The sequence below is a fragment of the Alligator mississippiensis genome, chromosome 1 (assembly GCF_030867095.1).
Source record: "Alligator mississippiensis isolate rAllMis1 chromosome 1, rAllMis1, whole genome shotgun sequence".
In the NCBI taxonomy this organism is placed as follows: domain Eukaryota; kingdom Metazoa; phylum Chordata; order Crocodylia; family Alligatoridae; genus Alligator; species Alligator mississippiensis.
The window spans coordinates 106,568,172-106,578,887 of NC_081824.1; the positions used below are offsets into that span (position 1 = coordinate 106,568,172).

At 45.7% G+C, this 10,716-nt stretch overlaps 1 protein-coding gene and 1 long non-coding RNA gene across 4 annotated transcripts in view; one reads left to right on the forward strand and one right to left on the reverse strand.

Moving 5' to 3' along the window:
* The window catches only part of LOC102562505 (heat shock factor protein 2), a 31,163-nt gene extending 29,657 nt beyond the window's left edge, over positions 1-1,506 (forward strand). For all 3 annotated transcript variants that reach the window (XM_059733386.1, XM_006273286.4, XM_014611062.3), the window contains one exon: positions 414-1,506. In XM_059733386.1, the coding sequence (XP_059589369.1) occupies positions 414-667 (254 nt within the window). In that variant the 3' untranslated portion in view covers positions 668-1,506. The remainder of the gene's footprint in view (positions 1-413) is intronic.
* Positions 1,507-3,696: 2,190 nt separating this feature from the next.
* Positions 3,697-10,702, reverse strand: LOC132252474 (uncharacterized). Its single transcript, XR_009464381.1, has 2 exons — positions 10,402-10,702; positions 3,697-4,422 (listed from the first exon to the last, which is right to left on the reverse strand). It is a non-coding gene; the product is annotated as an uncharacterized LOC132252474 (long non-coding RNA).
* Between the last annotated feature and the right edge of the window lie 14 nt (positions 10,703-10,716).

Genomic DNA, 10,716 nt, shown 5'->3' on the forward strand with positions numbered 1-10,716 from the left:
AAGGCATGTATGTTGCTATATTTTAGACAGGATGACATGGAGTTAATCATTTCTTAAGTTCTTGGAATTTAAAGTAGAGTTGGGCTGTGGAGCTGCTGCTGAGATAGTTCAGAAGACTGAAATAAATATCCAGAGGCTTTAGATCTTTGCTGGTGATGATTCAAGAGAAGCAGTGGATTTTAAGGCCTTCAGTTATTCAAAGAACAGAAAAAGAGTAATGGAGGCTGTCTCTATATAGTATGGAGAGGGGAAGCTGCTGCTCAGGAGCATGCCTCAACTTATACGATGTAACTTGCATCATGATATGGCTAGTCACAGGGTATAGCTTAATTCTGAAATCTTGTAAAGGAAACTTTGATTACTATATGTCAGACTTCCTGTGTACTGAGTATGTCACTTGCCTGTTTCAACAGGACATGTGGAGAAAAGAAGAAAAGTGAGACATTCCACCAGTCAAAAGACTGAGCAGCTCTTCGTTCAGATGCACAAGGAGAGTGTTGGACTAACAGAAAGACTATTAGCTTTGGAAGAACAATCTCTTCAGAAGCTCTCTGAAATCTCATCCACTTTGTCTACCCTAGCTAGTTGTGTCATAAAAGTGGAGAATCCACAGCAGCTATCCCAACTGCAAGGAGTGCGTACTCAGACTCAAGGCCAGACCTCTTAAACCCACTCCTAGTTTACTGAGATCCTAAAACTGCATTGCTTGGCCTTCAAGAAATGTTCCTCAAAGTTATGTTTTAAAAAAACCCCTCTTAATATGTGCCTTTTAAATGGTGGAAACATGCCATGCCTGTGACTCAGCAAATATAACTCTGAAATTGCTGTGCTAACTAACATTTGATGCTGTAAACATTCCAGGAGTATCAACTTGTGGCCTTCTTCATTTGTCCACAGGCATTTTATTTACAAGTTTAGGAGCTGATTTGTCTGCTGCCTTGTTTATAATAACCCATCTAGACAAATCAATAAAATGTGAATTTATTTGAATGATAGGCCTTAAAGCATTTGATATCTACAAGATTAACTCTTATTTCTAAGTCCCATTTTAAAATCATAGGAATATACTTAAATTCTGTACTATACCTACTTCAGCCATGCACTAAATAGCTAAGCTGTCATTATAAAGGAAATGTAGAAGTGTTGCCTTGCCAATCCCTTTCCATCTAACTAGAAATATTAACTCTTTCAGAGTTAAGTTTAATATTCATTGTTTGGCATAATATAAACCCATAGTCCTGCATTTTCTGTTAAATGGGGCCAGGTTCTATTTCAGAGTCTGCCAAAGAAGAAAGTGTCACTTTAGGCATTTTACATAACACCTGTTTCTCTGTTACAAAAGGGGTGGAAACAACTTCCAAAGAATATGTGACTGATGTAGAACTGTCAGAAGAGATCCCTGGAGGCCTTCCCCCTCCCACCTAATCATACAGGCAAGCCAGAGAATTGGCTTCTTTAATAAACTGTGTGAAAAAACAACAAAAAAGTACACACTACTGACAGTTATGTGGGCGTTTCTCTGACACTTTTATTTGACTGCAGGTCATCTCCAGCACTTTTATATTGTGAAGAACCCATCCAGAGAACTAGGACTACCTCAGCATTGGGCCATCAGTGACCAGCCTCATACTGTTTACGCACAAGTCTCCAACAGGGTTTCTCTGCTGTTACACAGAGAGAAATTGGTGATATTTGAGCTACCACAAGATCTGATTTACTCCCATTTGTGCATGTAGAAGAAGTGAGCCTGCTTACAGTTTTCTTGTTTCTTCAGGGGACCGGGAAAGTTGGGGAAGAGGATTAATAAATTTGACGGATTTTGATGAAAGGCAGTTTATTATAGGACCTGGATATGGGGTCCCTGAACATCATTACTTAGGTACATTAAGGAAGCATCCTTGCAGGCCTGGCAGACAGCTTTTGGGGCTTCACTTCTGTGTTTGCTGTTGAGACTGTAGAGGCAGTGTGCAGGCAAATAGGAAGCAGATCTCCTGGAAAAAAAACTGCCAAGAGATCATGGCTGAGGGAGCCAGAGCCTGCCAGGGGTCTGCAATGGCAAGTATGGAGTCTGCAGGGTAAGACTGAAATAGTCCAGAGGATAGTGTAGAGCTGCATAAAGGAGTATTGCCTGGTGGGTAATCTTTACTGATAGATGGTCTCAGCTCTACCTACCTTGTCCCCACCCAATAAGTCTGCAGACATTGATGCCACCAATTAGCAGAGGATATGAGGTGATACCAGGTATGTGCGGTTTGTAGAACCACGGTTTATACTAAGAGGACAGTTGGGCACTACCCATGACAAACCTGAGCACATTATTGTGCTCCTATTCCTAGTGCTTCATCTCTGTGAGGCATGACCAGAAACTCCCAGCAAGCTTCTAAAAGAAAGTGTGGGGAGTGAATACTCTCCTATACAGCTCTTTCATATGATGGAGTAAAGGAAATGAATCTGCAAGACAGCACCTTCCCTAATGGAGCATGTAGGGGTGAAAAAAAACAGAACAAAACTGACACCTCTGTCCCTTGGCCTGGAAGGAGTTGGATTCATAAAGGGGCTTATCACTAAGTAGGCTTGCAGGCTTCTGGAAGAATGATTGTAGGAAGGAGGGAAGATACAAAAACCTGGTGCAATAACTGGAAGAAATGGTGATGAACAGGTCTTTTTCAACCTGGAGGGATGTGGGCAGTGGGGTCCCCCAGGGCTCTGTCCTTGGGCCTACACTTCAACATCTTCATCAGCAAATTGGACGAGGGGGTGAAAAGCACCTTGTTCAAATTTGTGGATGACACTAGGATGTGGGGAGAAGTGGGCAAGCTGGAGGAGAGGGACAGGCTGCAACTAGATCTGGACAGGTTACAGGGGTGGGCGGATGAGAACAGGATGGTTTTCAATACTGACAAGTGCAAGGTATTGAACCTGGTGAGGAAGAACCAGCAGCATACCTACAGGCTGGGGAACTCCCTTCTCATCAGCACGGAGGCAGAAAAGGATCTTGGTGTCATTATTGATTCCAAAATGAACATGGGCCGCCAATGTGGGGACACGGTCAGGAAGGCTAACCACACCTTGTCATGCCACAGATGCATCACGAGCAGGTCCAAGGAGGTGCAATGCTCCCCCTCTATGCAATGCTGGTCAGGCCGCAGTTGGAGTACAGCGCACAGTTCTGTGGAGGAATGTGGACAGCATCGAGAGGGTCCAGAGGAGGGCCACTCACATGATCAGGGGGCAGCAAGGCAGGCCCTACGAGCGGAGGCTACGGGAACTGAACCTGTTCAGCCTCCACAAGAGAAGGCTGAGAGGGGATCTGGTGGCCATCTACATACTGGCCAAGGGGGACCAGCAGGCAATGGGAGAGTCTCTGTTCCCCTGAGCACTCCTGGGAGTAACGAGGAATAATGGCCATAAGTTGACTGAGAGTAGATTCAGGCTAGATATCAGGAGGCACTACTTCACAGTCAGGGTGGCTAGGATCTGGAACCAGCTTCCAAGGGAAGTAGTGCTCGCTCCTACCCTGGGGGTCTTCAAAAGGAGGCTAGATAATCACCTAGCTGGGGTCATTTGACCCCAGCTTTCTTTCCTGCCCATGGCAGGGGGTCGGACTTGATCTGCTCAGGTCCCTTCTGACCCTACCAACTATGAAATCTGAAGAATGGAAGAGAAAGAATAAAAGCCAGAGGAGGTGCACATATATTAATATATATTCAATTAACATTTTAATATTTATAAAAGTGAATGCATATGTCATACAAACACACCAGTAGTTTAACAGGAGAAAGGTGAGGGAGGCATCACGGGAATTTCTGTAGCACTTGTTTGCTGGATACAGGCAGTCCTTGGACTTACGACACAATTGGTTCCTGAAAACCATGTCTTAAGTCAAAACGCTGTAACTCGGAACCGATTTTCCCATAGGAAACAATGCTATAAATGGGGGATTGGTTCCTAAACCAAGGCCTGATACCTTATTTTCACCAAAAATAAATCAAAATGTTGTACTCAATCAATTATAGATGATTAATATAGCTATATTAATGTATTTATATTGTAAGTAGCAATCATATTTATTTGGAAGGGCTTCTTTGAGGTGACTTTGCTGGACTTTTTGAAGGGTTCTTGACTGGAGTCTTCTCAGGAGTCTTGGCTACATGTTTTTCTGGAGTCTTGCCTGCTTTCTTAAAGAAAGTATCCAAGAAGTTTAGACAGATGTTCTCCAGGGAGATGGGTGACACAGCAAACCTGTTCGCTGGTGTGGTGTTGCATTGGGTCAAGTGTTGTGAAGTTGAAACTGAAGTCAGAAAGTTGAAACCGGGTGTCAATTTATAAACGTTGTAAGTGCAAAATGTTGTAACTCGAAATGTAAGTCGAGGACTGCCTGTACTACCAAATCATTCCAGAGAGGAATTACTTTCTTTTTCCCTGTAGGAATGAAAAAAGGGGAGGGAATAGGATTCCATTATTGATGTGGTATTCTTTAAATGTACCAAACAGCATATATTTTCCCAGAGTAGATTCCTTGTTTTAGCTGTATTTTCTATCCATCCTCAGTTTGGTGACTGGAGTGAAAGAGGTTTATTGAAAGGTTATTAGTGAAGATGCTGGTGAGTAATACAGTCATTGATAATGTGTCAGTACTGAAATGTGGCTAAAAACCAGTGAGTTGCATTATTCCGTAGCTCTTTAAATAGTATAATAATCCTAAACTTCACAAAAATGTTTAAATATACATGTGCAAAACCATAGGCTTATAAAGACTATTTGAAGAGATGTTTGAGCTATTCATGCCTAAAACTTGTATTTTTCCAAGTTATTTTTAAAAACTGGGGAACAGATTTTATTCAGGCATCCAGAGGGAAAAAATTACAACTGAGCCTGAACCCAGGCAAGGGAAAACATAACTGAAAAGGAGAATTTTTCAGATTCCATTGAGCAGCTGCAAATCCAGGTTTAATGAAAACCCATTTGCTAAAGGAATATTGTAATGTATGAATGAGTTGTACAATATTAAGGATATAATTCTATATGGAGGGGGGTGTTAATGGTAAACTAACAGTATCTTCCAAGAATCCAAGCCCAAATTGAACATATATTCCATGGCTCGCTTTATGCCAGGGGTGTCCAACCTCTTTGAATGTGGGGCCAGATCACAAACATTTTATCACCCAGTGGGCTGGCGAGCCATATTCAAAGACCTCACAGGAAGTGGTATCACATCAGGAAGTGATGTCACGTGACCTTTCATACCAATGAAGTTGCAGAAAGTGACAATGGAATGGGTCTGGAAATGTAGTTTGAAATCCAAAATAAAAACAATAAAAACAGTACCTGACCTGGACCTCATGAGGCAGCGGGCATCCTGCCACCAGTCAAACAAGACCTTGGGAAGAAATTTCCAACAGCTTCTTGCCAGTGGGCGGAGGTAGAAATTAATGAGAAAAGGAGAAGAGGTTTTCTTTTTGTCCATGTGTTAACTGACAAGGCACAGAACAGAGCCTGAAAACCTCGCTGTATATCCAGTACCAGCCATCTGTTCACAGAGGTTAGAACAGCAAGGGAGTGGAACAGACTGCCTAGGGAAGTTGTGGACTCTCCATCATCGGAGGTGTTCAAAAAGATGTCGGACAGCACTGGTCGGGCATGATCTAGGCCAGCGTTTCTCAAAACATGGGTCGCTACCCAAAAGTAGGTCTCAAGAATATATGTAAGGGTCACTAGCAAACTTTAAAAATGGGTTCTCCTTTAAAGGAGAAAAACATATAACTATGGCTTTTCTCTTGTGGGCTGACAGCGTTCCAGCCTGCAAGGGGCTACTTTGGGCCCCCCCATACCCACACACTGGGTCTGGAGGTAGGAGCAGTGAGGGACACTAGGTCAGGACTGACCATCTATGTTTACAAATGGGTCCTGGTACAAGAAAGGTTGAGAACCACTGATCTAGACTGGGGTGGGCAATTATTTGAGGCAGAGCGGAGCAACATAGGGCACAACCCTTGCTCTTCAGGCTCTCACACTCACTGGCCCGGCCCCGGGGGAGGCGCCATCTTCCCAGCCCAGCCCTACCTATGGCGCCCCGGCTGGGCAGAAGGCAGCAGAGGCAGACAACGAGGGCGAGCCTGGCCGTCGTGCCGCCTCCGTGGGTCCACATCACTGCGCCGGGCTGGAGGGAGCCAGGCCTAGAGCCAGGGCTGGGGCCAGGCGGCACCTCAGGGTACAGTGAACTCAGGCTCCGCCCCCCCCCGGAGCCGCCCTGTGCGGTGCAGCCAATGCCAATAGCCCAGCGGGAGGAGGCACCTGCCTGTGCCGCTCTGCCAGCGACCTGGGGCTGGGTGGCTACGCCGGGCTGCCTCTCGCCTGCAGGCAGGGAGCGGCGAGTCGCTTGGGCCGGGAAGCGGTGACTTCCCCACGTGGTGCTAGGGACGGGAGGAGGCGGGCCAGGTCTGCACTCCTCTTCCCACACGTACCATGTCATCAATGTCAAGCTGACACGGTGCGTATGGGAACCTTGTCCCTTCCCCAGCCCCTCAGCAGCCATTAGGAAGCTGCTGAGGGGCCGAAGGGACAAAGGGCGGGAACGAAAGTAAACTGTGTTTACTTTCATTTCCCGTCACAGCACTGCGGGCCACAGAAAATAGCTTGGTGGGCCACATGGCGGCCCGCGGGCCGTATGTTGGACAAGCCTGGTTTATGCACTACTGGGCGCATCTACAAGTGCCCCAACAGTGCCGTTGTTACTGCGTCATTAGTTGGTATTTCGTTTTGGAAGTACTAATGGCGCAGTAATCGCCTCTACTGTTCCGTGCCAGCGGCACAGTTATTTTAAGCCCCTGCGTAGCCGTAGTAATGCACTACAACAAGGAAGCGCGTTGCTATGGCGGCTGCATCACGGTTTTTGCCCGCGAATGCTATGTTCTCTTTTCATACTGCTATGGTGAAGTAGCATCAGATGTAGATACACCCACTGTCATGCAATTTATTCTGGGTACAGCACAGCTATTAAAAATGCACTTCAAAACAGTTTGAGATGATAAGCTACAGGCAATATTGCATCCACATGAAAGAAATACATTCTACCTACTCATACTGCACTTGCTTGGCTAGGAGTGTGTTTAAATGCCATTCAACCTTCACTTCCATTTTGCAGAAACCCTTATATGGGGTTGGATTACAGAATGCCTTAAAATAAGTTTGCCATTCAAAGTAGTGACCCTGAGAATGTATATTGTCAGTATGGTAACCTTGACTGACATCTGTGCTTACATAAAGGGAAACTGTTTAATACAGTTTGACATTGGGATCTATTTCTTTAGTAGACTAGCAATATGCAGGAAAATACATTTAAAGATTTTGTGCTGTTGGACTCATGGTGTTGCCACAGTGGTCCAGGGATTATGTGAGGGGCAAGGGTTTTCGTGGGTGTTATGTTTTAGTGGACCAACTGCATGGTTGGGATAAAGAACAACATCTAATGAAGTGAATTTGGATTCATGAAATCTTGTGCTCCCTAGTTCTATAAAGGTAAATCCCTGCCTCCTGGAATAAAGTTAGAAAGCTTTTGAATGCAAGATAGTCTTCATCAGGTTTGAGGAAAGAAGCATTTACCGTCTTTCTTAAGATTCAAGATGTTAAATACTTTTTTTTTTGTGGGTGGTATTCCCTTGTATCCCAAACATGTTTCAATGTTAGGAAGCACTATCAAGATGACTTCTGTTGGTGCCCCTTTCAGGGGAGTTTTAGTTTGCTGTGTTTGGACCCCCATTGAAAAAACAGAGCATCAGTAATATTAACCTGCCTTTCTGTTAAGCTTTCCTGTGCCTGAATATTGTGGATCTAGAATGTGTTATGAAAATACCCATGTATGGGTGAAGTAAACACCCGAATGGGTTATTAAACAGCAACATCAAAAACTAGTCCGCTGGGATTTGTTCTGTTTCCGTGTTTTTGTAGTGTACAGAGGGCAGTGGAATCTATTATATTTTGTCAATGCATTTGGACCCTGTTTAAGAAACGCATTCTCTAGCAGATAAGGTGATTTGCACAAGGAGGAATGTAGTAAAATTGGGATGACTGCCTTTTTATAATGAAGATAGAGTACAAGCTACTCAGCCTGCCCTTGAGATTCTTGTTATTTAATCAGGTTTTTTTTTATTTCTTCAGGGCTCAATAGCTAAATAGTCTAAAGATGCCATTTGGTTTTAAAATAGATCTCCTTTAAGTCTGCACGACCTTGTTTCTGAGAGAACTGGTTTTGATGTGATCAAACTATACATGTTTTTTAAATGGATGTTGCATGGTAGAGTTCCCCTCTTCTTTAAACTCACTGGGTACATCCACACATGCAGGCACATGCACTTGCAGCACCTCAAATAGAAGTGCCACAAATTTGTACTGGGGATTTTTGCCTCAGCGCACATGCCTGGACATGCATTTTGGTGTGGGGCAAGTTGTGCTACTTGGGGCAAAATGACCCTGGCCAGCTCATCCCGGATCTGCAGCCAGGGGGAGCTAGAACTTGGGGCCAGCAGCATAAAACCTGCCCTGGTGAGCAGCTCAGGGCTACTTGCACTCAAGAGCTTCAGAGGCCCAGCCAGTTGGCATGTGGGGACACTACCCCTTGTGCCAGCTGGACTGCTAAAGCAGCCCTAACCTGGAGTGGCACTAGCACTCTGTACCCACTGCAGCAATCTGGCAGTGGGGGCTGCTGCCTGGCTGTGACCTGCTGCCACCTGCAACAGCGTCTGCCCCTTTGGAACTGCAACCCCAAAGCTGTACCCCTGCCAGACCCAGATGGGGTGCCCCTGCTCTGCCATCTGGGCAGCTCTTGCCCAAAAGATGTGCTCCTTGCAGTGGCCTGCTTTGAACTGTCAAAGTGTGTCCTCTTGGCCTCAGATGGCCAAGAGGTCAGCCACTTTACTCTCCAGCTGGGTCCCCAGTGCTGGACCTAGACAGGTTCCTCTGCCCAGGTCTCGCAACTTGTCTCAGCAGCAGAGATCCCGGTGTTCTCTGTTTAAAAATTGCAAATTCTCTGATAAAAAAAAACACAAATTCTCTCATAAAAATATCCAAAATAGTGTTTTTTCACTATTAAAATGAAATGCCACTATCTAGAGAGAGAGATCATTTGGGCAATGTTTTATTGATATATTTACAAGTTTAAAGCAATTTGGAAGCCTACCAGTGCCTCTGTCATCATAATAAAGTCTAAATATCTATACACTTTAGCATTTACTTTTGGCTTTTTTGTCATAGAAAAATCAGAGCTGCCCCTATCCCCTTCACTCAGGATGTGCGGTGCTGAAAAGCACTGATATACTAGTGTCCTGCCCCTGCCCCTCACTCAACCCACAGCCTGCCCCCTGCTCCAGTCCCCTCATTCCTGCCCACAGGGCCAGGTATGTGGGTGAGGGGTTTGTTGGGGTGGGGGAGAGTTGTGTGTGGATTGTGGGGGGACTGTGGGTATGGGGAAGGCTGCTCAGGAGGAGTGAGTTCCCTCTACCCCCACAAGGCACAGCTTCCCCTGCACAGCTCACTACCCCCCTCCTACAGGTCTGAAGGCCCAACTATGCCCTATCTATTTGATGTGGACCAGCAGGTAGGCAACTGTCCATGTTGCAAACCTACCAGTATTTTGTCTGTTATGCTGTATTATAATATAATAATTATTGATATAACTTGTTTTGCTTTGCCCCTCCTCTCCGTCCTTTTCTTATATTTCCTGCCCTTTCCCCTTTACCTGTTTAAAGTAGACCAAATAAAACATGTACCTAATGTAAAAGCTGGTAACTTCTTAGTTCCTTGAACTCAAAAAGGGATTGGACAAATTCTTGGGGAAAAGGGGTATCAGTAACTATTGAGCATGGGTGTTAGGGATATAGCCTCTGAATCAGAATTAAGTTAAATGCTGCAAGCTGCAAGTGCGAGGAATGATGGGGGAGGAAAACCCTTGTCATCCTGGGTTTGCTCTCCCTTTCAGTATCCACTCTCTCCCAGTGTGTGACACAAGCCTATTTGATGTCCCAAAAGCTGAGCCTATTTAATGCGTGACACAGAAGACTGGGTAAGATGGACCTGTGGTCTGATCCTGTAAATGGCAATTCTTATGAACTTGCAATCTCCTCCTGGACTCCCAGCTGACTAATGGGAAATGCATGTTATTTTTAAACAATGACAAGTCTGGGGAAGGCTCATTCCTTCTAAAGCAAAGTTTCTCAACCCATGGGTCGCGACCCAAAAGTGGATCGCAAGAATATATGAAAGGGTTGCTAACAAACTTTAAAAATGGGATCAACAAACTTTAAAAATGGATTCTCCTTTAGAGGAGAAAAATGTTGGCAATTATATTTTTTTCCCTTGCAGGCTGACAGTTGCATCCTAAAAGGGGAGGCTTGCAATGCGTTTTACCTGATGCTTTAGCTCCTGTTCTCGCGCCCCTCTCACAGCAGCAGGGCGGGGCCGCCCCGCCAGCCTCAAGGTCTGCCCCGCCCCCTCTTCCGCTGCTGCTCCCTCATTCGCTCCTGGCAGAGAGCCGCTCCGGATTGGCTGAGGCGGCCTCCTTATTTCCATAGAACGTCGGGGAAGTAGAGCTCGCAGCACAGCGCGTCGGCGGGGACGTTGGGCGCGTGCGCGCCGGCTGAGCTTGGAAGACGCCAGGGCGGGGTGCGCGCGCGGGTGCCTGACGTCAAGCGCGGGAGTGGGGGTGGAGCGAAACCTCCTGAG